General features: G+C 44.0%; 2 protein-coding genes across 9 annotated transcripts in view; one reads left to right on the top strand and one right to left on the bottom strand.

Moving 5' to 3' along the window:
- Positions 1-27,714, top strand: part of GOLGA2 (golgin A2) — a 52,525-nt gene that overhangs the window by 17,593 nt on the left and 7,218 nt on the right. For 2 of the 7 annotated variants that reach the window (XM_061604026.1, XM_061604022.1), the window contains 19 exons: positions 1,537-1,665; positions 2,838-2,878; positions 3,004-3,067; positions 7,951-8,010; positions 8,440-8,520; positions 12,201-12,239; positions 14,748-14,810; positions 14,995-15,088; positions 17,601-17,707; positions 18,843-18,901; positions 21,471-21,612; positions 22,606-22,695; positions 22,830-22,937; positions 23,048-23,138; positions 23,678-24,024; positions 25,093-25,206; positions 26,300-26,524; positions 27,040-27,139; positions 27,220-27,308. In XM_061604026.1, coding sequence (XP_061460010.1) covers positions 1,537-1,665; positions 2,838-2,878; positions 3,004-3,067; positions 7,951-8,010; positions 8,440-8,520; positions 12,201-12,239; positions 14,748-14,810; positions 14,995-15,088; positions 17,601-17,707; positions 18,843-18,901; positions 21,471-21,612; positions 22,606-22,695; positions 22,830-22,937; positions 23,048-23,138; positions 23,678-24,024; positions 25,093-25,206; positions 26,300-26,524; positions 27,040-27,139; positions 27,220-27,308 — 2,043 coding nt within the window. The remainder of the gene's footprint in view (positions 1-1,536; positions 1,666-2,837; positions 2,879-3,003; positions 3,068-7,950; positions 8,011-8,439; positions 8,521-12,200; positions 12,240-14,747; positions 14,811-14,994; positions 15,089-17,600; positions 17,708-18,842; positions 18,902-21,470; positions 21,613-22,605; positions 22,696-22,829; positions 22,938-23,047; positions 23,139-23,677; positions 24,025-25,092; positions 25,207-26,299; positions 26,525-27,039; positions 27,140-27,219; positions 27,309-27,714) is intronic. The other 5 variants (XM_061604029.1, XM_061604028.1, XM_061604023.1 and 2 more) reach the window with 4 other exon arrangements.
- Positions 10,613-27,714, bottom strand: part of DNM1 (dynamin 1) — a 207,770-nt gene continuing 190,668 nt past the window's right edge. Inside the window, exon 20 of one of the 2 annotated variants that reach the window (XM_061604034.1) lies at positions 10,613-10,680. In XM_061604034.1, coding sequence (XP_061460018.1) covers positions 10,671-10,680 — 10 coding nt within the window. In that variant the 3' untranslated portion in view covers positions 10,613-10,670. Of the gene's footprint in view, positions 10,681-16,241; positions 16,715-27,714 lie in introns of those variants that run through there. The other variant, XM_061604032.1, reaches the window with a different exon arrangement.

Below are 27,714 nucleotides of genomic sequence, written 5' to 3'. Positions count from 1 at the left end.
AGAGGGAGGGTTCCTGCTCTCTCTTATTGATAGCACTTCTCTCAATCAGACATTCTAACTTTAATTACTTTGAGTCTCCTTGGCAGAAAAGCTGGATGCTGGCAACTGAGCTAATGGTGTAATTGGGACCTCTTGCGACAGAGGCAGGAAGATCTGCTGCTGCTCTGGAGCTGGGCCTAGGCAGAGCAGAAACCTTGCCTGTACAGATCTGCATGAAGGAAAAACATGTACCGTCTGACATGTTAGGGCAGCCTGGAATCTTGGCACTTTCAAAGTTGCCCATGTGTGATCTTTTTTCTTGAGGCTGCCACATGTTACAGGATTAAGAGATTTCTGTTTTGAGAATGAGCTTTTGTCACTCACTGGCTCATTGCATTAATGGCTTGACAGTGTGTCAGAGGACAGTTTTTCAAATATGCATGAACAGATGAGCATCTTTGTTCCCTCTGTGTGTTCTCGGGAACAAAAGTGCCAGAATAAGATGAAAAAGGTTGGAAGTGATTGCTAGTGTGGGGTGGTGGTGCTACCAGCCATTCTAACAACACTTTAAATTCATTTCTAGATTGGTAGCCATGTTAATAAAAGCATAAGAAGAGCCCAGCAGGGTTAGGCTGGAGGCTCATCTAGTCCAGCATCCTGTTCTCACAGTGACCAACCATAGCGTAGCGCAATTATAAGCAAACATGTAGGTTCTGGGAGAGAAGATCGCGACTGCCTTGCTTCTCTTTTGATCCTACTGCTGCCACACTGCTGTGAGCCAGGCCATGGTGTCACTTTGCATTACGTCTGAACCCAAGTTAGTGGTTTATCTCACTCCAGACAAACCACAAGCTGTAGAGAAGGTTTGTTATATGGCTAACCATATGTGGTTTGACTGGAGGAAGGTAAATGATTTGTCTGTGTTCAGATGTAACGCTAAGCCAAACCATGGCTTGGCTCATAGTACTGCAGCAGTTTTGAAGTTCATCTGAGAGCTCTTTTGGGCTGAGTGGAGTCTTTGGATTTATCTGTTTGGGTATTTAATCTTTTAATAAAATTCAGACCAGGAGTTAGTGGATACTAATTCATTGAGGTCTGACAGAACATATTCCTCTTTACATTCAGTTTGAATTTGCCAGCCTCTCATTTCAGTACCCTGAAAACAACAGGCAGCACCTTGGGAGATAATCCCCCCCCCAGGTGTATGCAGTCGCTAACCCATTCTCTTCCATCCCTGCTCAGTTGGTTATCTTCTCAGGGATGTGCACTTTCCAAAAGTAAGGGACCCATGTAACTTTGTCCTACTTGAGTCTGGCATTGCCCAGCATCTTTACAGCAAACCCAAAGCACAGTACCGATTTCTGCAGGAAGCCTCCAAAGGACCATGAAAGAGCACAGGTTTAATTTTTTTATATGGCTTTGTTCTGAGGACAGCAGCTCCCAGTTGATTTGCTTCTAGGTTTGACAAATTCTTCCAGAAATGGTGCATGTGTGTGTTCATCTGGGTTCCCCTCACCTGCATGGTGCTTGTAATCTTTGTGGTATGTTTTGTAACAGGCATACTGTGATGGTGATGTTGCCACTCATAATGCTGAACAACTCGCTGCTGGTGTCCACATGTTGTCTAACAGCAACAGTTTGCCTAGCTCTGCCGCTCCAAGTCCTGGTAGCATGCAGCTGTCGCAGGTTTGTCAGTGTTTGCATTCCCCATACAGAACACACTTGAAATTCTTTTTGTGTGTGTGTGCAATACAAAACAAAGCATGCTTCACAAAGGGTGGTGGTGGTGATGGTAGCACAGATTCCATTTAATGACATTGACCAGTCTCTTTGCAACTATGAGGGCTATGAGGACTGTGACAGTCCTTCAAATACTTAAAGATCTAGGGTGCACAATCCACTCCTTTTCCTTCTCTCAATCTGCAACCATTGATTGGTTGTAGCTTCATCGGAAGGGTGAGGTGGTTTGTTCTAGAGCAGTGCTAAGCATCATGGCACTCAAAATTCTTTTCGGTAGCCTATAGACTTGCTATCTTGTGAAATCTAGCTTTCATTTCTTAACATTTTATTCTGGATGCATGAAATACAAAGGCAGTATTAAAGGCAACTATTTTTCACCTCTGTTTTCATATATGTCAAGTCTGGAGGCTGACCTAGGTTTTCTCCATTATTAGGTGGTACATTCAGAATAGGAATAAGTAGATTGTGTCAACCAACTAGTTTAACACCTTCTCTCTTACATGTAATATATATTAATGGCATGTTTGTTAACTGCGGCCCTCTGACTCAAGATATGTCCTCTGTGGTTCTTTTTGTACTGAAGTTGTTCCTCCCTGATCTAAAGTAATGAATATTTCTTTATTTTTTAATTAAGGGTTGTGTGAAAATTACCTAATAAGAAAAAGTGATAGACAGATTGCCTGACCCTATACTTGAGCTTATAATACATGAGTATGTGAGGCTTATCAAATCCTCTTTTTTGAATTGTGCTACAGAATTAAGTCTAGGCCTGATATGGTTTGTGCTTCCCATATTGAAGCAGTCCTTAGGGCAGGTATGGGAAACCTATGGCCCTCCAGATATTGTTGGACTTCAATTCTCATCAATCCTAGCTGATATGGCCTGTGGTCAGTGATGATGGGAGTTGGTCCAACAATATCTGAAGGGCCACAGGCTCCCCATTCTTGCCTTTGGGGAGTGAAGAAATGGTAGATGTTGTAAGGTGTCATCCAGAGAGCGAAGAATATGTCCAGTCTCTGTTGGAGTTACATATCTCTGTGGGTGTGCATGCTCGTATATGTGCATGTATTTATGTTTCTGTCTTCTGATACAGTTATGTCTCATTTTGTATTTCACAGATCTGTGACTCTGATCATAAAAATGCCTTGGAAGAAAACAGGTGAGAGACTTCCTTCTGTACTTAAATTTCTGTAAACTTCTCCCCCACTGTACTTAAGTCACTAAAAATGAGGATTGTGCTACCAGCTCCCCTTACTAAAGTTGTTGTCTTTGTTCCTTTTCTAGGTCCCTCTCTTTGACAGAGAGTCTTCGCCAGCTGTCCGAGCAGCTTAACGGCATGGTCAATCAGGTAACAGCCAAATTCTTCTGAACTGTCTTCTCTGAGATCCCTTCTAGGTCTATGATTCGAAGTGACATCTAATGCAACCTTCTGCTAATGCAAGAAATCTGCGGCTATGACATTCCTGATTTGAAAACTTATAGCTAAGGCAAGGCCATTACCTTCTGAGGCAGTCTGTTCCACTGTTGAACAGCTTATGCTGTCAGAAGTTCTTGTTAATATTCAATCTAAAACTTTTTTTTGTACCTTGAACCCATTAGTTCGTGTCCTACTCTCTGGAACAACAGAGGACAAATTTGCTTTATCAACTGTGACAGTCGTTCAAATATTAGAAGATGGCTGTTGGGTTGCCTCTTAATAGTCTCTTCTCCAAGCTGTTACATTCTGGCCCTATGGACATGGTAGATCCATCCAAAGCCTGTTGTAATGACTTTGCTAGGCACTTCCAGGAAAAAAATCTCATGCATCCGTCAGGACTTGGACTCCAGTGTTATAGCAGTGGAATTAAGTGAGGTATCCGGAGCACAGTCTGGTCATGATTTGTTGGATGAGTTTCAATTGGTGCAGCTTGAGGACGTTGACATGGTGCTTGGACAGGTGCGTGCTACCACTTCTACATTGGATCCTTGCCCCTCTTGGCTGATAAAAGCCAGCAGAGTTGGCACTGCCGGCTGGCTAGGGAAGTGATTAATGCCTCATTGCACGAGGGAGTGGTCCCTGGCTGCCTGAAGGCGGCGATGGTGAGACCACTTTTGAAGAAATCTTCCCTGGACCCAGAAAATCTTAATAACTACAGGCCGGTGGCAAATGTTCCATTCTTGGGCAAGGTCCTAGAAAGAGTGGTTGTGGACCAGCTCCAGACGCTCTTGGATGAGACCGATTATCTAGATCCATTTCAGTTGGGCTTCAGGCCCGGTTTTGGCACGGAGACGGCCTTGGTTGCCCTGTATAATGACCTTTGTCGGGAGAAAGACAGGGGGAGTGTAACTCTGTTGATTCTCCTTGATCTCTCAGCGGCTTTTGATACCATCGACCATGGTATCCTCCTGGGGAGACTCGCTGATCTGGGAGTTGGTGGTACTGCGTGGCAGTGGTTCCGCTCCTATTTGGCGGGTCGTCTCCAGAAGGTAGTGCTTGGGGAGTTTTGCTCGGCACCCTGGGCTCTCCAATATGGAGTTCCACAGGGGTCAGTACTATTCCCCATGCTTTTTAACATCTACATGAAGCCGCTGGGTGCGGTCATCAGGAGTTTTGGAGTGCGTTGCCACCAGTATGCTGATGACACGCAGCTCTACTTCTCCTGTTCATCTTTTTCAGGTGAGGCCGTCAAGGTGCTGAACCGATGCCTGGCTGCGATAATGGACTGTATGAGAGTGAACAAATTGAGGCTCAATCCAGACAAGACTGAGATGCTGTTAGTAGGTGGTTCTCCTGACCAGATGGTGGATGCTCAACTTGTCCTGGATGGGGTTGCACTCCATCTGAAGGAGCAGGTTCGTAGTTTGGGAGTTCTTTTAGAACCATCCCTGTCATTAGAGGCACAGGTAGCCTCAGTGGCACGGAGTGCTTTCTATCAACTTCAGTTGATGGCCCAACTATGCCCCTATCTGGACAGGGACAACCTTGCTTCAGTTGTCCATGCACTGGTAACCTCTAGATTAGACTACTGCAATGCACTCTACGTGGGGCTGCCTTTGAAGACGGTTCGGAAGCTACAGCTCGTGCAAAATGCAGCGGCCAGAATGTTAACAGGGACTCGGAGGTCCGATCACATAACACCGATTCTGGCCCGCTTGCACTGGCTGCCTATATGCTTCCGGGCTTGATTCAAAGTGCTGGTTTTAACCTATAAAGCCTTACATGGCCTGGGACCACAATACCTGTTGGAACGCCTCTCCCGATACGAACCTACCCATACGCTGCGATCAACATCAAAGGCCCTCCTCCGGGTACCGACTCAGAGAGAAGCCCGGAAGGTGACAACGAGAAAAAGGGCCTTCTCAGTGGTGGCCCCTGAATTATGGAATTCTCTCCCTGATGAGGTACGCCTGGCGCCAATGTTACTATCTTTTCGGCGTCAGGTAAAAACCTTCCTCTTCTCCCAGGCATTTTAACATTTAACATTTTAATATATAATTATTTTAATATTCAACATCTTAATATTTTAACCAGTTTAATACTTTTTAACAGTTAATATTTGTATTGAGTTTGTACTTGTCTATGTGTTTAATTATGTTTAGGTTTCTGGTATAATTTATCTTCATTTTTAGTTGTTTAATAATGTTTTAATTGTATTGGATGTTTATATGTTGTGAACCGCCCAGAGAGCTTCGGCTATGGGGCGGTATAAAAATCTAATAAATAAATAAACATACCATAGTTACTTAGCTATTTTTATACCCAAGTGAGGGCTAAGTAGGTAGCTTGAGACCTTTCAGTAATTGCAGTGGTCCTTGCTGCCAGACAATAAAACACAAACATGTTTTCACCCTGAAAACTAGATACTACATGCATGTCATGTGGTCAGTGGGGAGACTGTATGAATGGGAGATGTAGTCAGGAGTGAGTTACACATAGATAACACATGAAAGTGTTGTTGACTTTCTCTCAGAGAGAGAGTGTGTGAGAGAGAGAAAATAAAAACTTGTCTTGTGGCACCTTCAAAGTGACATATTCATGCTCAAGTGGCTATGTTTGCAGTTTACTACAGAAGCCATCCTGGAAGTAGTTTCTACTGCTCCTACTGTTTTCAGTTTACCAGCTGAATCCAGTTTAAATACTGCTAGACAAGCAGCAGTTTCAAGCATCTCAGATTCACCAACACTAAAACAATAGGAATAGTAACAACTGACCGTATTATGCAGGACTTTTTCATATGTATGTATATCTGCTGGTGTCCGAGTTTCATGTCACGCTAAGTGTGAACAAACAAGTGTGTGGGTACTTAGAGCAAAAATTGCACCTGCTTTGCTCCTCCCCTGGTGCTGCTGATACCGTGCTACGTGAAGCTAAGCCATGGTTTGGCTTAGCTTTATACCTGAACCCAAACTCATGGATTGTCTCACTCCAAATAAACCATGAACACTGAGTCAAGGTTTATCCCTGGCTTGCTGCTGGTTGCTTGTTTGGAGTGAGATAAACCACTGGGCTTGAACATAACGCTAAGCTAAACCATGGCTTTACTCTGGATAGTGTGGCAACAGCAGAACTGGGAAGGAATAAAGTGTGCCACGATCTTACTCTGAGTATCCACGCTTGGTCGTTCACGTCTAGCCATGTTTTAGCTTAGTATTAAGTGTGAATGAGGTTGGTACCATACTGTGGTTTTATTTGCACGTAACATTTTAAGCCTTGGTTTAACAAACAATGAGTTAACCACAAGTCGCCCCACAGACAGTAAAAAAAAAAAGTGGATTGTTTTGCAGCAGTCCTTTCCTAATGCCTTTATAGCAGTGGTTTCCAATCTGGGAGCCAGGACCCCCATGGGGGCCGCGAAGTAATCCAGAGGGGGCCGTGAGCAGTAAAGAAATGAATTATTTATTATTATTTTAAAAAGTCTTCACTCCCTCTGCACTGTCTGCTTTCCACTGTCGCTGTAGATGACACCTCCCCCTTGCTCCAAACAAGAGGAGAGGCCTTTTGCTGAAGCGCCAGAGCATCTTTCAGGCGCACTAAGGGCAGGCATCTGCCTATAAAATACATGGCAGATGCCAAAGGAGGCTGAGGGTGGAGCTACCAGGAAGAAGAGGGGATTACTATCACTGATTCCCATCTCCTTGCACTGCCGCTACTGGCAACACCCTTACTTAGAATGAAAGGAGAGGGCTTTCTGTGAAGCAAAAAGAAGCAAGCCTGCAAAGAAAGGCTGCTTTCCCCCTTCCTTCCTGACAGCCAGCCTGCCTCCCTGGGGGGAGGGGGGTCACAATTTTTTTCCAGCTTATAAAGGGGGTCCCGTGCTCATAAAGGTTGAGAACCACTGCTTTATAGTTTAGTGAGCATTTAGGGTGTGGTGGTCAAACAAACCATGGTTAAGGAAGAGTGCTGGGTTCACATGTAATGTCAAGCCATAGTTAAACCAAGGTTCATAATCCACAGTAAACCATGGCATCAGCTCATGGTTTGTTTGTAGTCAATAAACTATAGTTGAAGTGCTGGGCAGTATTCACACATAATGCTAAGCCGTGGTATAATGATTTAATAAACTGTAGTTTAACAAACTAGGATTTAGTGTTATGTGTGAACCAGTGGGTGGTAGAGCAGAATAACATTCAAAGAAAAAACAATCCTCTTTGCAGGTAAAAAGCTAGCATGCCAGGAAGAAAGATTCTAGCCTCGTCTACTAGCTGTTGTGCTAGTTTCCTACTGATAGGTTCCCTTTTTATTTTAGTTTTCTACTGAGGTGCCCTTTTTATTTTAGTTTTTTAGTGCAAGGGAGCATTTTAAAATGTGGTCCTCCACTTATAGTCCCTTCTGCTACTTCAGTACTTTACTACCTCAGTTGGCTGCATGCATAAATCCATCCTAAAAGACATCTTTCCATCATGAGACACAATTAGTTTCCTTGTGGATATTCTACTTGTAAAACTTGCAGCGCAGTCTACCTTAGCCTATCTTCCTCTGTGCATGAGGTTTGCTACAGGCTAGGTAATTGTAGGAAAGAGAAGAAAATGTGTAACATAGGTGGGTGTTTGAAGGAACCTGTCCCGCCATAGGAAATACACTAAATGACCAGTCATGTTCATTTTCCAGTTTCATAGTTCACTTGTTCTGTGGGAGTGTTGTCATCCTGCTAAGGGAACTAACTACCTGAAATTCATGTTGATGTTTTCCAATGGAGTATACCATATGCAGCCAGTTAACTTGTTATGATGACAAATATCTATATTTTGCAGCCCATGGCCTATGTGAATGGGGAAAATGCCACATCTTCCACAGATATGAAAGAGATGGCGGTAAGTCCAGGCCTCCTGGCTCTTTGTCAGTCAGCATTTCTTTGAACAATTCAGTAGTGAATCTAGTGTGTTCTAGTAGTAAGAACTTATTTGAGTACACAAATGCCTCCCTCCCTTTAAAAAACATCAGCGAAAAGAATGCGTGTTGCTCTTTTACTTGGTGTTTGGATGAAATCTCTTGTAGTGGCTTCCAGATTGGAATTTGGAGATACTAAGGATTCATCTTGAGTTTTATCAAAGCTCCACAGTGTCTTTGAAAGGGAATTAAGCTTTTGGTGTTTAGTATGTGTTTTGATGGGGGCGGGTTGGTGGACGAAGGAGCTCAACTGTGATGTTAATTATTATATTCTGTCCTCTTTTTTTTAATGATTTGCCTTTCTCCCCTCTTCTACTCCCTTCCTCCTCCTGCTCTCTGCATGCATCCATCAGACACGTTACCAGGAGCTGGCAGTAGCCCTAGACACCAGCAATCTAACAAACAAACAACTCAGTACAAAGATAGAGGAATTGGTAAGAAATAACCAGACCGACATGTTTGGTCTCGTCTTGCTGCTCCTCTGTGCTCTCTGGGTGTCTGCAAGGACCAGGGTTCTCTCACAGTGCCACAAAAAGGGTGTAATGTGCACAGAAAAAGTGTAATGTCTTTAAAGGCACTCTAGTAGGTGATTTGATCCAGTAGAGTCCAAGATTAATACGTTTGCCTCGGTCACTTTGAGCGTGTTGATGTCTGTGCATTCACGCAACCTCTTTCTGTCTGCACATCCAGGAGTGTTCATCTTTTCTGCTGTGTCTGCAGAACTACTTGGTGGGTGGATGTGTGAGAGAAAGAGGTTCCTGACCTGCATTTCCCATAGAGAGATGGGAGGCAAACCAAAAGCACAGAGGGTCTTGATGGCCAAGCACTTGCTCACCAGCAAGACAAGGTGGTGGTGGCAAGACAAGAGCAGGGATTACATTTAGTACAGAATATACAGCTGCATTCCCGTACGTTAGCTGCCAAGGAGTTTTTACCCAGGTTTAGTCTTTTTTAGGAGAAGGGAAATTGTATGGAAAATACTTACGGTTCAACCTCTTTCTCATTTGTAAATGTAAATACTGGTTGCAGGTACTGGCCTGCAACACACACTGGGGCTGTTGAAAGTACAGGAACACCCGTAAAAAAAGGGCTTGATTTGACATTGGTTTGCCACTGCATGACGAGCTATTGCCGAACCTTTCTTAACTTGAACCGAATTGAATCTATTGAATCTGTTTCAACAAAAATTGGGACTAAACTTGTTAAGACTCAAAACATGGGGGTGGCTTGTGACCATCTTTTGAGTAGTTGTGGCACAGTGAGTGAGCCCGTTCATCTTCTAATTTGCATGGATTGCTTCTGCTTCTGTCATTTCACTCACTGCCTTTTAAGTATAGCTAGGAATGTGTAAGGCCTGTTTTTAATCAGCAAAGAGCCCTGCATAGTTTGAAATATCCTCCCCCCCCCCCCCACTCCATTGCATGGCCTCTTAGTTTTTGCTGCATTGTCCTTTTCTTTGTGTCCTGTACTCTTTTTTCCCTGCTGTAGCATTTCAGTGAGCCACTGCAAACTGCTTGTGTTTGAGCACTGCCCACAAGTGGATTTTGCCATTTACTGGCAGGCAGGCAGATGAAGTCCTCCTTACTGGTTGTCTATGATTCTTTGAAAAATAAAGCCCAAATTTTGTGTGTGTGTGTGTGAGAGAGAGCTTTTTTTAAAAGTAGGTTTTGTGGAAATGTTCGTTTGTTTTTTGTTAGGGACTACAAAAGGAAAGATGGAATTCATAGAACAATTGGTGTGGTGGGAGTTGTACTGGGCAAAGAAGACTCAAGACACCCTCTCTATAGCAGCGGTCCTCAAGCTTTTTTCCCCTTGGGGACCACTTGAAACTTGCTGAGGGGCTTGGCAGACCACTTAATGATTTTCCTGCCTGTTGTAGCAATTGAAATGTACTGTAATAGATGCTGTATGATTTTTAATTATATTTTTCTTTTTTCTTTTCTTTCTTACATTGTATTTTATTGTATTACAATTTACATTCCATAAAATATAAGAAAGAAAAGAAGCAGTACAAATGTAATTAAAAATCAGTGTGAATATTTAATGCAAACATGCCATGGACCGCAGTTTGAGAACCCTTGCTCTACAGCCTTCTGGTTTCTATGGCCCTGTTCAGACATAACAAACAATGGCTTATAGTTCTGTGCATAAGCCTTAGATTCATGCACATCCCTTCTCTCCTCTGGCCACAAGGACATGATTAAAATTGGAAGTGAAATATTACAGTTAACCACCATTTAGCATTGTATCTGAATGAATGACGCCAATGTATTGAGCAGAGATAGAACTGGAAATATATACTGAATTCCTTAATGTCAGAATAGGATTTTTTCCAATAATAATAACAACAACAACAAATTATTCACTATCATTATTAAATTTATATCCCGCCCTTCTTCCCAAATGAGCTTAGGGCAGCAAACAACAAACAAGTCCTTCTAGGAGGAAGGGCGGAATATAAATTTAGTAAGTAAATAAATATAACAAATAATAAAACAATAAAAACATCTTAAAACAATTCCAATACAGGTGCAGACTGGGACAAAGGTCTCTACTTAAAAGGCTTGTTGAACGAGGAAGGTCTTCAGTAGGCACTGAAAAAGACAACAGAGACCCCTTACGTTTGTGATCCTCCTTTAACAACTGAGCACAGTCTGAATAAACCAAAGTTTTCTGAGACCAGATGTGTTGGGAAATGGCAGGTTCTGCCTGTGTAGGAGGACATCTGGGGAGGGAGGGGGAGCAGACACACTCGAGGCTCACTGTAGCTTGTTGTAATGCTAAAACTGTGGCTTAGCGTTGCGGCTGAACTGGGACATTAATCTTCCCTTGCAGCAGGCCTGTTGTGTCTTGTGTCCTCCACCACAGAACACAATCTCACTTGCCTTTTTGTGTGTATTTTGCCCTCCTGCTGCACAACTGCTCTGCTGAAATTTAGAAGCACTTCTGGCAGTAGTCAGCACATCCCTTTTCTGCTCTTTTTCTGCATTTTAGCTCATACTCTGCAGTGTTACATATACTCACAGAAAGGGGCGGTGGGACAGGGGGAAGCTGCTTTTCTGATGGATTGTAGGAGCAAGATCTTTCCTATGTATATATATGTGTGTGTGTGTGTGTGTGTTTGTATGTTTGTTTGTTTGTGTGTGTGTTTGTATGTTTATATCCTGCCCTTCCTCTCAGCAGGAGCCCAGGGTGGCTAACAAAAGCACTAAAACACTTTAAAACATCATAAAAACAGGCCTTAAAATACATTAAAACAAAACAACTTTAAAAACATTATTTTTAAAAAGTTTTTAAAACATCTTAAATAAAAAGGGTTAAAAACATATTGTTTGGGGGGGAAGGTTTTAAAAAAAACATATTAAAAAGCAATTCCAACGCAGACTGGGATAGGTCTCAAGTGAAAAGGCTTGTTATTGCCATATATTGCCAGTTGGAGGGGAGATGCTTCCCTTCTGGAAATATCTGGGTGGTGTGTTACTACCCCACTGCTCCCAAAGAGATTAATTGGTCCCTGAACCATTTTGTATGCTACATTTTATGGGATCAGTTATTGACTGTGTGCAGAATAGCCTGCCTGTAGGAGCACAACGCTTACTGTTCCACACAATAGTTCATTCAGTAAGAGGTGGCATCTGAACAATGGTGGATCCTTTCTGTCTTAAATAAATGCTGCATAAACCAGCCTTTACTACCCTGTGACTCTCCTGCTATTATGGATGATGGCTCCCATCATCCCTGATGATTGGCTGTGCTCACTGAGACTGATGGGAGTCCATCTGCAGTGGACTACGTTGGCTACCTCTGACTACCTTCATAAACTTGCATTGGTAGCTCTTAACAAAACAATGGGAAACAATATTACTATTACACCTTTTCTGTTGTGAAGCATGGACAAAGCAGCCACCTGATCCAAATATACTGCAGCTTCTTGCATTTATGTCCAGAGTCCAGCGTCTATTCATTCTAATAACATGTTGCAAACATCAAAAAGCCTTAATAGTAACTGTGATTGTGTTAGCCTACCATACACATCCCAACCTGTTGGGGAAAGCTTGGGAGCCCAGGTAACTTTGTTGTTAATATTGGTTCATCAATTTTGCTCCTTCTGCAGAAACAGCAGAACCAAGAGGTTATGAACCAGCTGGAAAAGGTAATGTGCTCTATAGACCGGTATAGCCAGTTAATTCTTCACATCAGGAGCAAAAAGTGTCGTGTGCCATGGGAATGAGTGGAGAAAAGAGTTACGGGAGCAGAAATGGTTCCATGTGGCAACACCTAAGGAACAATGTCATTTTGCCATGTGGATTGCCCCTTCTTGCTTCATCATCAGTGTTACAGAATTGTGGAGGTAGCTGAGTGCTGGTTGAAAACTCGCCACATAATGGGAGTGATTTGCCTCGCTAGCAGCTCTTCTGTGCATTGGCTATCAAGTGGAACCACTGATACATAGGAGCTTCATCATGAGAGCTGAGTCTTAGTTAAGATGCTACTATGTCTAGATAACGAGTTGGCATAACACAAACATCAGGATTCACCTTTCATTGGGGTATGACGTTTGTTAGTGAAAAAAGAGAAATAATTTGTCTCTTTCACGAAAAAATGAAGTATCTTCCCTTTTTAATTTTTGTTGTCTTGTGGTCTGCGATGCTGGCTTTAACACCCAACCTGGTTAAAAGGCAGTGGACTTGGATTGAAGCTGATTTACAGTGCGTTCCTACACATGTCTACTCAGGTGTCCCATTGTGTTAAATGGTCTTACTTCCAGATTATATTTTTATTTATTACATTTATAGACATTTCATTTATGGACAGCCACCTGTTGGGTTTGCTTTAAGTTGGATTCCTGCATTGAGCAGGGGGTTGGACTCGATAGCCTTATAGGCCCCTTCCAACTCTATGATTCTATGATTTATTAAATTTGTATCCTGTCCTTCTTCCCAAAGTATGTATAGCCTAAGTCTTACTCACTTATATGGATTTCAAGTTAAAATCCAAGGACTTCTGAGTATTTTGTTAAAAGTCACAGCTGCTTTATCTGTAATTTCGGGGCTTTTGATTAAGATTGCCAGAGGTCCACTTTTGTGTTTTTACAACTTCATCCCGTGGAGGCTGCTGTTCATTGCAATATCATAGAATCATAGAATAGTAGAGTTGGAAGGGGCCTATAAGGCCACCGAGTCCAACCTCCTGCTCAATGCAGGAATCCAAGTTAAAGCATTCCCGACAGATGGCTGTCCAGCTGCCTCTTGAAGGCCTCCAGTGTCGGAGAGCCCACTACCTCCCTAGGCAATTGGTTCCATTGTCGTATGGCTCTAACAGTTAGGAAGTTTTTCCTGATGTCCAGTCGAAATCTGGCTTCCTTGCAACTTGAGCCCAATCTTCCGTGTCCTGCACTCTTGGATGATCGAGAAGAGATTCCGGCCCTCCTCTGTGTGACAACCTTTCATGTAGATCATCTTCACAGCATTCTGGGATACAGACTCTACACTCATTTTTGGAACACTGATTCAGCTCAGCTTAGTTGTCCTTTTTTATTTAGAAAAACTCTCTTAGGGAGCAGTCCAAACCCAATACCCACCAGAATGAGGGGAATTGGGAATAGATGGATCTCTGGCTGAGCAAGCTGAAGTCCCCCATCCTGGCTCAGCTGGAAATACACAGATGTAAACCTTTCATTGTGGCTCAGCTGAAAAATGTCCCCCAAAAGGGGGTGGGATGGGACAGGGGAGAATTACTCCATTCCAAATTCCTTTCAGCTCGGTCGCAGGACCTAGCAACCCAGCAGAAGTTACACTGGCAAAATGGGTGGTGTAAATCATACTATTTTAAAGGCTTGTTTTCCCTTTGCCATGCTTATGTCTGCTCAGCCAGCAGTAGCCCCACTTCTTAAAGGAGTTTGGAATAGGGGTACTTTACTCTGGCTGAATTTAGGCTAGCATAAACTATGCTGGCTCCCTGTAGTTTGGATTGCTCTGCCAGACCTGAATTTTAGAAATATTAAAGTAAATACCTTTTTCACTGTGTTACCTTGTATTGTATAAGCTTCCACATATTTGCAGGCCACATACTTGTAGCTGTGGGTTAGAATTTCATTGCCTGAAACTGCCAGATAAAAGTAAGTAAATGGCAGCATAGGAATGAAAAGAGAAGTTAAGGGAATAAATCATAAAAAGCTGTTGCTTCATATTCATCAGGGCATCGATGAGGAACCTTTGGCCTGCAGTCCTAATTAGGCCCACCAGACCTCCCAGTTTGCCCTATGTGGCCAAGCCACACCCACCTGCCCTATCAGGCAGGTAAAGACATGGTGGGCCAAAAAGGAATTTGGAAATGGTATACAGCACTTGCAATGCCCTGTATGTAGCACCCTGCACAGCCCCCCTATGATAACCTGATTGCCAGGTTTTCAAAACACCATGAACCACACAGGGCAAAAACAGGCTTCCTGAAGTCAGACACTTGGCCGGTGGGGTGAGGGAGACAAGGATCCGGCCAACTGGCTGGATGTAGTTCCCCACCCTTGTACTAGGGTTTGTGTGCAGCAGCAGTGGGTGGAGAGTGCACACCAGACAGTAACGCTATGTGGGACTAATTGGTCACATCAGTTCCAGATCTTATACGGCTTTGAGGATGATGTATCGGCTTGGTGTTTCCACAGGAAAAGAAGGGGTTTGAGCAGAAATTTTCAAAGGAACAAGCAGCTTTGCGAGAACAATTACAGGTAGATAAACCCTTCCTTTCTTATTTCAGTCTCCAATTAATGCTTTCTGGCTGCAGTCTGACGTTCACTTGTGGCCATTTGTGCATTTGGGAAAAGGCAGCTGCTTTTAGTGATTTGTCGTTTCCGTCATCTGCTGTCTCAGGAAGCAATTCTGTCATCCAATTGTTCTGTGCTTTCTTCGAAGGTTCATATTCAGACCATAGGAATCTTGGTTTCTGAGAAATCTGAGCTTCAGACAGCTCTCGCACATACACAGCAAGCCGCTCGTCAGAAAGCAGGTAGGCACCTTGAGCCTTCCGGCTAACAAATCAGGAAATGCTTTTGGGAAGATGACTAGAGCACCAGATCAGTTGACGCAGATGAAACATTTTTGGTAACCTTTGGGCTTGTCTTGGCCAAGCCTGTTGGGATCAGTCTCAGGTTCGCTGATGTATTTTTCTTCAGTATGGTTAATGAAAAACGTCAGTTTCATGCGCTTCATAGATCAGCTTACAGGTCACACAAGAATCTGCAGCTCTACACAGCATAACTCGGCATGACTACTCAAAGCCAAGGCATTGTCATAGCAATTAGACTCACACCCTTACAGCCCTTAAGCAGGCTTGGGTGGTCTCTTTCTACTTGCATGAGGAAGGTGTTACAAAACGGGAATGTGCACATGAGTGCTCCTCCTGGGTGGGAGAGTGGGAGCCAGACGAGCCTGCTGTTGCAGTTATCTGCGTGTCTGGGGCGGTGGCATCTCATTAAGATCCTCCTCCAGAGGCGGAGATGTGTGTGGCAGCAGCGCCTTGGGTGAAGGGGTGGAGAAGGGACAGCTCCTAATCAGCCGACGTTCCTTCTGTTGTAATGGGAGCTGAGCGGGAGGAGCTGTCCCTGTCAAAAGTACTGAAGCTTTCTTTCTCAGAACTTCCTGGTTGCAAGTTGCTAGGACCCCCCCCCCCTCCCGGTCCCATTCTGTGTCTTCATCATTGTCGTCTTCATCACTCCGGGACCGCTCCACAGGCCTCATGACAGGGCTCAGAGAGATAGCGCTGCTAAAGTGAAGTTGCTGTTGATGGTTCCATGGCACTGCAAGACGATTACACTTGATCGTTAGGCTATATGACTATATTGCTCTTTAGGCTTTGGGAACAGGGAATACAGATTTCTGGAGGCTGCTTGGAAGCTTCCCTCGGTAGTTTCTTGGTTAAAAAAGTTGGAATTGCTTTCCACGTGGCACTCTACTGAGATCTTGGCTTTCCATGGTGCCTTCATGATGTGTTGAACTACAACTGCCATCAGCCTCAAGATCTGAACAGGGTGGTTTGTAACAGATGCTGTTGGAGGTTGCCAATTCAGAGGGTCGCCATAAGTCGAAATCGACTTGGAAGGCACATAACAACAAACACGTGGGTTTAATTTTTAAAAATCTGAGGTTTATTAGTTATGAATAAATTAATGCAGCAAATTAGGACTAAAAAGGAATATGAAACATCTAATCACTTTATGGAGAATTGGGGGCCAGTAATTGCATAATTAGACTTTGACCCCATGAAATGGGTCGAGCCGAATAAATAGAAAACTATGTTTGTACCGATTGCCTCAGAATCTATTGCTATCACAGATTGCTGTCATGTTTGTTTGTTTTTTATGCTAAGTAAACAAAAATAAAAGTGAGCAACTGGTGAGAGTAGTTGTAATTTTAATTATTTTTGTTTGGAGGGAGGGGGGACTTGTGTTTCATATACTGATGTTGCATTTTGCACCACTGGGATGTTTTCCAAACAGCTTCTCTGAAGAATCTGTTCTGGCAGTAACCAGGGAAAGTGCAACCGCAAGCAATGTTGGAGCTTGATAAATCCTAGAGGCATTGAGATTCTGTTGATAACTGATTTATATTAGGACTTCCAGTGTTCCTCTTGGCTCTGGAAATCAAACAGAAGGGGAAAATAAGCAGAGCTCAGCCAAAGTGCATAACAAATAATAACTATTTCTTGCCTTTCTGTCAAGGTAAAAAGCTTTACAAGGACTTTACAAGGCTTGTTTTATTGCTTTATATTATTATTTGTATTATTTTAAATTGTTTTTAGATTTTTAAGTGCCTTTCACGGTTTTAAGGTTGTGCATAGTTTGTGTTTTAATTGTATGTTTTTCTATGTTTTTAACTACATGTAGTTCTATTTGTAAGCCACCCTGAGTTCCAGTTTGGAAAAAGGGCGGGGTAAAAATAAAGTTTCAGTTCAATTCAGTTCAATTCCTGTCCCATCCTTCCTCCCAGAGGAGCCGAGAGCAGCAAACAAGGCAGCAAAACAATTCAGTTTTAAAAATAAATAAAAACATATGAATACTGTTACAAGTACACAGATCAATAATATGCTAGAAATCTTATTCTAAATTCATGCAATTGTGAGTTATCCGTAAACCTTTTTTTTATGCGATATGTGTGTGCGTTACGCAATTTGTGTTTTTTGTGCCTTTTTGTTGTTTTGGGTACTGTACATTTCAACCGCTTCACTGCATTAAGTGATTTCTATTAACACTTCCTTGTCCAGAGAGCACTATTTTGTTTTCTCTGTTTATTAAAAAAAGTTGTCTTACAAGCTAATTACTTGGAGCCAAGAGAAGGCCAATGCCACTTCTGTTTGCCTGCCTCCTTAGTCTTAAGCATTTGCTTCTGTGATTTACATGGCTGCTTAATTGTAATGACTACAAGATACGTTGCCAAGTCTTGTTCACGTTGGGGCAGGGGGAAACCCTGCCCGTTCGCTCAGTTGGGTCCCATTGCAACATAACCTTATTTCTCTTGGGCAGGAGAAGCAGAGGACATGGCTACACGATTGCAGTCCTCTCGCCAGAGGATATCTGAGCTGGAGCACACACTTGCCTCCCTCTCTACACAGCAGAAGCAGGCAGAGAAGGTAAGAGTGGCCTGTATTTTCCCTGCCCTCCCTTATCTTTGGTACTTCCTCCTTTTGGAGACCAGACTACCTTTTCCCCCCAAAGGTTGCCATAATCTCTTTGAGTAGGTGGGTGAAGACGGAATAACATCAGAGTGCCGGTTGGTGTGTTTAGATTCATAGATTTGGCACTTCCCTTTGTTGGCCTTGCCAAATTCAAACAGGCTCTCTGCCAGGGAGACCAAGGGCAATGCTTTTAGTTGATGAGCCATTTTGGGGTTGAGGCCCATCCAGCTGTCTCTATCTCAGTCTCATGCCTAGTTATTGGTGTCAAGTTTGGAGTCCCTTTGTACAAATGGAGCCAAGCCCTTTTGTGAGGTGTTGTTGATTTGGCTCACAGGCTTGACTGTGCCACTACCTGCTATAATTCCAGTCAGATCCATCCTCTGGTTTCAATTGGGATAATGTTAATAGTGCTGTGGAGGGATGGCTTTGGAGGTCTGTATTTTGCTGTGGCAGAACCCAACTTTGCAGATTACCTTGTTTTAAGCTTCCCTTGATTTATGTGTGGTGGATGTGGAGATCCCTGCTAAAAATGACTCAAATATGTGACTAAAGTAACAAAACAGTCTATAGGCTTATTTTAAAGCAATGGCATGACTTGGGTGGTTTGCAGATTTTGAATATTCTTGCAGACTTTGGCAGGTGGGAGGGTTGCATGGGCCACTGGGGATCATTTCATAATGAAGGAGAACTGCCCTATCCCTAGTTTCTTATTTTGAAGCAATGGGTGGGGGCTTTTTTTAAAATCAAAGACACGTTTGTTTGTAAGTAAGCAAGTCGTCCGTCCTCATGACTTCAGGGGGATATTTGAAAATGCAGTCACCAAACGAAACAAAGCAGAAATGTTCAAGGGATTCTAAATGGACAAGTGGAACTATTATGAGCCAGCATACCATCATGGGATTTCCTCTGTTTCCTAAGGCTACAGGTCTAGATTTTTCTCGAGGACTGACTCTCACTTAACTGTGCTCCAGATTTAATATTTATGTATGTTTCCCCTAAATGGTTAGTTCCTCTGAAGTGTGCTACATAATCACGAGTGACCAGAGCCCTAACCTCCCTTATTGAGTCCTGTTTATGTTGTTGTTGGCAGCATAACAAAGAGCTGGCAAAGGAACGAGATGGTCTGAAACTGGAAGTCTATAAGCAAAGGTGAGGTTTGCTCTTCTTCCTGCAGCATCATTATCCACAGTGTTTTCCTACAGGGGATGCCTTCCACAGCACTTCCCTTTCTCCTCTTACTAACTGGCCTAACCTACTCCACAGGGTAGCCAGCATGGCTGATGGAAGTTGTAATTCAGTGACATCTGGAGAGTCAAAGGTTCCCCACACCTGTGTAACACCTCAAAACCTAGAAATGGGTCCTGCATTACATTATCAGATTAATAGTGAGTCCTGGATCTCTGAAAGAAGGCTACTTATGTTACTCATTCATTTATTTAATAAAAATTTATGTTCTTCTTGATTGTATTAAAATCTCACTTAACAAAAACATGAAACATTAAAATGATCAATAAAAGACAGTTAAAATCAGGTATCTAAAATGTTCAAAACCAAAATCAACGATAAAGAAAAGACAGATTAAAATACATGCACCTTCATCTTTGTTGCTAGAGGCCCAAGTATCCTCTGTTACTAGGAATGCCTTTTAACTTTGTCTGGTTCGTCAGCTACAGCTGTTCCTGGACTTTTGTAGTCCATGCGTTGGTAACCTCAAGGCTGGTTTACTGCTGTGCACTCTGTGTGGGGATTCCCTTGGCCCTGGTTCGGAAGCTCCAGCAAAATTCAGCGGCTAGAATGCTGATGGGAGCATATGGCCGATAACATGCGACACCACTTTTAAAACATCTGCGCTGGCTGCCCATCTGCTGTCGAGCCAGGTTCAAGGTCCTTTTATTAATTTAGTAAGCCCTAAACAACTTAGGTCCAGGATATCTTAGGGACTGTCTGAACCCTTATATCCCAGCTGGATCACTGAGATCTTCTTCAGGAGCTGCTCTGGTTGTCCCCCGAGTTGGCGAGGCTCATTCAACATCGACACAAAATCGAGCCTTCAGTGTCATCAGCCCAGTTCTCTGGAAGGCTCTGCCAACAGAGATTCAGCAGGCACCTGCTGGTTTAATTTTTAAGCACCTGCTGAAATCCTTTCTGTTTCACCAGCTTATGCAGGCCGTTAAGAAGATGCTTTTTTCACAATTGACCTTTGTTTTTATTGTATTTTTAATGTTTTTTTAAACATTCTGTGGTGGTTGTTTTAAACATTTTGTAAACCGCTTTGATGTTTTTAACGAAATAGTGGTATACAAATATTTTTATAAATAAAAAATAAAATATTTTTATTTATTTATTTGTTTATGCAATTTATATACCACTTAACTACAATAGTTTAGACAATGTACAAGGAATGCAACACAGAAGAAATAAAAAGTGATTAAAACTATAAAAACAGACTTTAATTAAAATGCCTGTTGAAATAAAAAAAGTCTTCAGTAGGTGCCGGACTTTCAACAGGGTATATGTGTGTGGGAGGCTGTCTGACCTCAGCTGGAAGGGAGTTCCATAAAATCATTATTATTACTCAGTTTATTTATATACCACATTTTCCACAAATACACATGTGCTCAAAGCGGTTCACAAACAGGCCAAATGCTGTAGCACAACAACACATAATAAAAAGTATAATCACTACAACATTAAGAAAAAAATATATACATCAAAGTAAAATTAGCATAAAGCTCAACAACAAAGCCAAAGCAAAGATACTGAAAAACTAACCTCCAAGATGATACAAAAATCTCTTCCTTCCCCCTGACTCCCATAGCTAATCCCAAAGGGCCAGAAAGTCTGCTGAAAGAAGCTGTGTTTGAAGGCTTCTAGGGCCGGAGGGTGGGGCAGGGCAGGTGGAAATAGCTTTCTTCTGATGACAAACCGAGTCTCCCCTCAAAATTGGGCCTGTTGTCCTGAACTCATGGCTCCTGGTGGGTATGAGCCACGCATCCAAGCCATGGAGGACCCATTATGTGGCACCTGTATCTGTGCCATTAATACTTCTGTACTAATGTGCGACAGAAACCGCACACTGATAGTTAGAATAATATTTTATTTATTAAAAGATTTCTGTACTACTCTTCATAATGGTCACAGAGTAGTTTACAACAAAATAAGAAAATATAAAACATAATAAGCTAGCTAGACCATTAAAACAATTCTCATAAAATAAATAAATAACATAAATACCATCATGATTTAAAATGACCCGACTGATCAATTTCTAAAGGCTTGACAAAAAGTCAATTTTTACTGGTGTTCAAAACGTATCTCCAAAACACGTTCTAAGGCAAGTTACACTTCAGGGGGGAGATCATTCTACAAATTTGGAGCCACTGCTGAAAAGGCACTTCCATAGACCTACACCCTACGCACCTACGCAGATCTTTATGTGTGTAATGTTATTGATATGGGATAAGACATTTGGGCCTCAGGTCATTCAGGGCTTTAAATGACAATGTCAGCACCTTGAATTGGGCCTGGGAGATCAGCACAGCAGTTTCAGAATAGGAGTTATAAGGGACTGGCCACTACTCCTATCAACACATTGGCTGCTGCATTCTGCACTAGTTGCAGTTTCTGGACTATTTTCAAGGGCAGCCCCAAGTTAAGTGCATTACAGAAGTCCATCCAGTCTGGAAGTTACTTATCTCTGTGGTTTTTCCGCCCCTAGTAAAAGTAGTGAAGAATTCAAGCAGCAAAACTCTGAACTGTCCGAGAAGCTACGCACCTTGATTTCAGAAAACTCAGCTATGAAGCTGGATGTGGAGGATTTGCACAAGAAACTGGAAATGGCGGAACTGATGATTCAGCAGGTGACTGTTAGGTTACTGAGGTGCTGCCTGCTCTTGCATCACAGCCTGCCATATAGCTGTGGAAGAGAGTGCATAAAACTGCATAAAACTACTCTTCACCCCCTGCTCTTAGCATGGTATTCTTTTACACTCAAGGAAAGGTCCTTAGCAAACGTTTTTGACCACAGAAAGGGAGCCTGTCATTTTCCTAGCTTTTTTCCTACTATTTATTTATTATTTGGTTTATATCCTGCCCTTCCTCCTGGCAGGAGCCCAGGGCAGCAATACTAGGGATTCTTAACACCTTAAGGCAGGGATAAAGAACATGTAGCCCCCCTCCAGTTGTTGCTGGCCTCCAGCTCCCATTGGCCCCAGCCCATATGGCCAATAGTTGGGAGTGATGGGAGTTATAGTTCAGCAACTACTGGAGGACTGCAGATTCCCCATCGCTACTCTAAAGGTTGTGTCCCTGGACTCGTGTGGGAGGAACTGCTCTTGTGAGAAACTAATCTTATCCTTTATTGCAAATTGATATGGCTGTACATATTATTCAGAGCTCTTTGAACTCTGCACCCCAAAACTGAGGGCTTCACTCATCATACTTTAAATTTTATGTAGTTTTTCATCCATGGTCCCACTTTTCCAAAGCATATATGGGGAATAGGGAACTTGCCATGGGAGAGGGAGCTATGGGGGCCCTTGAGGTTAGAATCCATGACACAGGGATATCCCAGCTTTTCTTCTGCAGCAATGAGTGCTAGAAACTTGGAAGTGTGAGAATGCAAGTTAATTTTAGCTGCAATTTCTTCACTGGATTCTCTTGTCCTTAAGCACACAAATTTGCAATTATAGTTTGTTCACACACACACACGAACGATATCCATGTAAATTCTTCATCTATATTATATGAGCTAGTTTTGAGGGCACTGTAGAAGCATGGAAACCCTGAAGGGGTGGTGAAAGGCAAGGGGATTCCAGGTTTTACCATAACCATTAGTCTGATTCTCCTGCCAGTTTGCGAACCAGCCGGGAATCCCAGATGCCACTCAACAGCTGCAGACGGCACTGGAAGAAAGAGCAAACTTAGAAACCCAGATTGCCCAGGTAGGTCTCTCTCTGATGGGCTTGGGGATTCAGTCTTCCTGAAATAGTCCCTGGGCTCTGCTCCCAGAAAGAGTGGCTTCTTCCTTCATGTTGCTTGGCTTATGCTTTCTTTTCCGTCTTTGCTTGCTGGGCAGCTGTCTGAGTCACTCCAGCAACTGCAGGTTGAACGGGATCAGTATGCCCACAAGCTGAAGGAGGAAGGTGGAGTCTGGCAGCAACGAGTACAGGTGCTCTCTGAGCAGGTAAGGGCAGTGGCTGAGCTTCTGCACAGAGAAGCAGGGAGATACCCTTCTCGTACTATAATGATGGGGATAGCAAAACTAGTGTCCCTTCCCTTCTTCCTGCGGTGCAGATCCGTGCTTTGGCAGAAGAAAAGAACCTGAACATAACTCGAATTCAGGAGCTGGAAGCTAACCTGTCCGAGTTGCTCAGCAGTCAGTCTGGTAAGTTTCATTGTGCAGCAAGTGCAGTTTAAAGCAAAGCCTTCTTGCCTTGCCCCCAAAACATTTGCTGCTCTGCTCAGGTTGACCTTTGGATCCCCTGTCTTTCTTTCTTTCCTCCACTCTATAGCTCAGTGATACATGTATCAGAGAGCGCCTTCGCTGGCCCCTGCTTCCTGTGGAGCATAGACTCATTGGCAAACCTAGGTTTGCGTTTTGTGTAATGTGAAAAGGGGAGCCTTCTACCAAGCTCATTCTCCACTCTTCTAAGGTTGCTTTTGAACCACAACATTGGTGTGCTAAGCCCAGATCTGCCACAATTGAACAGACTGTTGAGGTCCAGTTTAAGGGCAAGGGGAGCTGATCTCCTGTTAAGTATGTTTCTCTCAGTCAGGCTCACTTCTCGTATTGGAGTCCCAGCTGAGGGAAAGGTGCCTGGGAAGAGGCGCTATGGGGAAGTAAGCCATGAAGGGTGGGCTCTGCACTCCTCTCCTGGGCACCCCTTGTGCTCATTAATCTGTCTCTCTGACTTGATTTCCTAGCAGCGAAGCCCCCGGAAAGTGAGCCTGCCCCCCCTTTGGGGCCAACAGAAGCTGAGCTGCGCTTGGAAGGAGAGCTTAGTCGGCTGCAGCAGGAGAAGGAGGCGCTTCGTGGGCAGTGTCAAGCCCAGGTGCGGGACAACGAGCAGCTGAGCCGCCTCAACCAGGAGCAGGAGGAGCAGCTGCAGGAGCTGGAAAAGACGCTGCAGCGCTACAGCGAGGAAGCGGTGGACAGGCAGCAGATCCTGGAGAACATGCAGAGTGACAAGGCAACCATCAGCCGGGCCATGACTCAGAACCGGGAGCTCAAGGAGCAGCTGGCGGAGCTGCAGAATGGGTTTGTCAAACTGGTGCGTCTCCCCTTGTGCTGAGAAACAGCGGCTCCCCCTGTTGTCCAGCCAGAAACGGCACCTCACCCCCTAAGGCTAGGGACGTTTGAATCCTAAAAAGAAGCCAACAAGTGCCAGGAGAGCGCTTTGTATGTTGCTGCAAAGGTTCTCTTTCCCTACACTCCCTTGGCTGTTTCTGTTCCCTGTTTGTCTTGAAGAACCTCTGTCTTCTCCTTGTTTCCATAATTGTCACCGTCTTGCAGTCTCATTTTGCTTCTGGCTAGTCCTGACTGCCCACATGCTGCCTGAAATCCTGTGGTCTCATTTTACACTGTACCTAAAAAGCAAGCTTCTTGCCCTCATGGTTACAGAGAGGCTTGAAAAGATTCTTGTTCACAAATCTTAGGGGGAGGGTGACTGTGTATTTATGGGTTAAGTGAATTCTTCTCCTGTTTGGAGAGGATGGTTCTACCCTATCCCGAGTTCCACATGTTTAAACCTGCAAGTCTTCTGAAGCTTTTCCTGTTTGTGTTGGCGAATGGTTATTCTTTATTCTGTTTCTCTTTGAAGCGGACAAAACAAGTACACAAAGGTGTTTTACATATCTCTGCCCATGTGTCATAATGCTTCCTACACAGTAGTGCTTTCCACATAGGAAATGCATAAAGAGCCCTTAATTTTCCAGACAAGTATCTGGCCCTTGTGACTTCAGGGAGAGAGGAAGGGGCTTAAAGGTCAACTGTTTAAAGGCTCAAAACGTAGAGAAGTTACAGATAGAGCTTTTGTTAACCACGGAGGAGACCCTTCTGCATGACTCTGTGGTTTTTTTAAAAAAGAATGTGTTAAAAAATGTTATCCCGACTTAGTACAAACTCTCGAAGCTCTTTGCATTTTCTCTTCTCTAGTTCTCTCCCCCTTCACACACACCCCATTTTAGATTGCTCCCAGACAACTTTGATTTTTGGCCGGGATGCAGAAGATCCCATAACAATCAAAGCATACATTCTTCTCCACCATCTGGGGTTTTTTTTTGGGGGGGGGGATGGTTGGTTGTGCTGTTGCCTCATTTGGTGCCTTTTGTCTTCGCAGACCAATGAGAACATGGAGGTGACGAGTGCCTTGCAGTCAGAGCAGCATGTGAAGAAGGAGCTGGCCAAGAAGATTGGAGAGCTGCAAGAGAAGCTGGCTGAGCTCAAGGAGGCGGTAATGCTCTGCCTCAGCTGTGAATGGAGGGAGGCCGGGCGGGGCAGAGGGAGCCTTGGCTGTGGCAGGCGCCAAGGGCAGGGGGGCTTCTCCCTGCATTCCTTTTCCCCAAACGCTGAGTAATCTTCCTTGAGGCTGGCTTGGGAAACTGCTCTCATGGTTCTTGAGGTTAGGCTGCACAGCTTGGCCTTCTGACTGAAATGAAGGAGAATGTAGGGAGGGCTTGTCTACCCAGCAGAATCATAGAATAGTAGAGTTGGAAGGGTCCTGTAAGGCCATCAAGTCCAACCCCCTGCTCAATGCAGGAATGCAAATTAAAGCATTCCCGACAGATGGCTGTCCAGCTGCCTCTTGAAGGCCTCCAGTGTCGGAGAGCCCACTACCTCTCTAGGTAATTGGTTCCATTGTTGTATGGCTCTAACAGTTGGACGTTTTTTCTCATGTTGTCGAAATCTGGCTTCCTGCAACTTGAGCCCATTATTCCAGGACAGCCCAGCTTGGGTGGAAGAGATGTTAACAGCTTCATTGAAGAATTTTGTTTTTCAGATCCAGCTTATGGTGTCTGAGGGGTTGCAAAACATTGGTATTCTGAAGTGTTGAATTGTGAGATTTGGGCAACGTAACTTGCCATTTTCAGTACTTGCCTTCTAGTTCTTAATTAATTGCGCCTCCCGTCTCTGGTTTGGCGTTACCAAGGCCTTTTCGTAGTTATCCTTTGATAACGTCCCAGCATTATGCGGCTAGGGAGAGGAGCATAGGGGAATTTATCCAAGTTGTGCCAATAATTGTAGCTGGGACAGGAGCTAGTCTCAGATTAGCGAAGAATTAGGTTCTGTATCGCTTCAGAAACATGTAAACACGCTCTGAGATCTTACGGATTTTGGCTTCTTCAGCAGAGTCTTTCAGTTAGCATAGCCAAATCTCCCCGTTTTATAGTCTTTAAGAACAGCCTGGATTAGATCATGTTGCCAGGACTTCTGGTTGTGCCCTCCATCAGTTCTGTAGGTGGTCGCTTGTGTCATTGGGGAGGGGGGTTGCCCACCACCTCTGGACTGCAGATTTGGTGACTGGCTGTTTGTTTTCTCCATCCAAGGTGGCTCAGAAGACACAGGAGGCTCAGGCCCTTCAGGAGCACCGGGATCAGTGCTACACCCGTCTCCAGCAATACACTGCAGCGTACCAGCAGCTAGCTGTTGAGAAAGAGGAGTTGCACAAACAGTACCTTCTTCAGGCACAGCTCATGGATCGCCTGCAGCACGAGGAGGTCCAGGGCAAGGTGACTGCCGAGATGCACTTCAAAGAGCTCCGGCAAGCCAAGGTAAGGGCTGGAACTTGGGAGGAATGCTAAGCAGGGCTGTGGAAGTTAATAGTGAGAAGATTCAAGAGGATTCCGTTTTTGTGCCAGGCAGGATGCCTGTGCTGAGAAAATATCTTAAATCTGCTGGGAGCGTGTTTGTGACAAGGGCTGCGAGTGCCCAGCTGAAAACTCTGAACCAAGTGAAAACTTTTCTTTGTTTGGAATAGTTAATGCCGAAATACATGCTGTTTTGTGATTTTGCATAATTCTAATTGTATAATTAGGGATTTTCCAGCTGTGGGTAAGAGCTCAGGTGCAGGAGGCAAGGGGTGGCAGCAGCTGCCCTGAGGAGCGGACGTACTGGAAGTCCCAACTCTGGTGGTTGCTTATTGGAGTGAGGAGGGCTTTCTAAACATTTGTTTTTCTGGTTCTGTGCCAGTAGCTGTACTGATACAGAGAAAACACATGTTTTGGGTCAGGTCAGCGTGTTTCATGTTTGGGGTCGCTATTGCAAAACTGCTGCTTCTCTCTTGAAGGAAAGCCTGGAGACAGTTGCCAAAGAAAACAAAGAGCTGCAGGCCCATGTCAGCCAGCTCATGGCGGAACTGGATGCAAAGATGCTTCCCAGGGCACAAGGTGAGTTGGCTTTTCTTTAGCAGAGAGACAGGAGGGCTGATCCCAACAGAATGCTCCAACTCTTCTCCCTTTGCTCACAGGGGACGGTGTGGAAACTGAAGAGACTGTGGAAGACCTGAAGACTCCTTTGGTTGCCATCCCAGAGAATTTTGAAAGTAGAGAGGAAATGGTGAGCACTTGGCACTTGTCCTTTGTGCTTTACATGAGTGCTTGAGGGTGTGTGCTATTAGCCACGAGGGCTATGCTCTGCCTCCATAGTCAGAGGCTGCATGCTTCTGAATAGCAGTTGCTGGACGCCGCAGGAGGGAGACTGATCTTGCAGTCTGGTTCTGCTTGCGGGTTTCCACGGTATCTGGTTGTGAGAACAAGACGCTGGACTAGATGGGCCATTGGCCTGATGCGGCGGGCTCTTCTTTTGTTCTTGCAGGGGGAATGGGAAGGGCAGACAAGAATAGCTTGGAAGTTCTGAGATGCAGCAGCCTTGAAGTGCTGTTCAAAGACTTAGTGCTAGCTTCCATTTTTGGATTTATCTTTCAGTTGAGATCCTTCCCTTGTACTAAATTTAGTTTAATTCC

This window comes from Rhineura floridana, chromosome 20 (genome assembly GCF_030035675.1).
Source record: "Rhineura floridana isolate rRhiFlo1 chromosome 20, rRhiFlo1.hap2, whole genome shotgun sequence".
NCBI classification, from domain to species: domain Eukaryota; kingdom Metazoa; phylum Chordata; class Lepidosauria; order Squamata; family Rhineuridae; genus Rhineura; species Rhineura floridana.
Note: the sequence above shows the minus strand (reverse complement) of the source record. Positions and strands in the feature narration are given on the sequence as shown.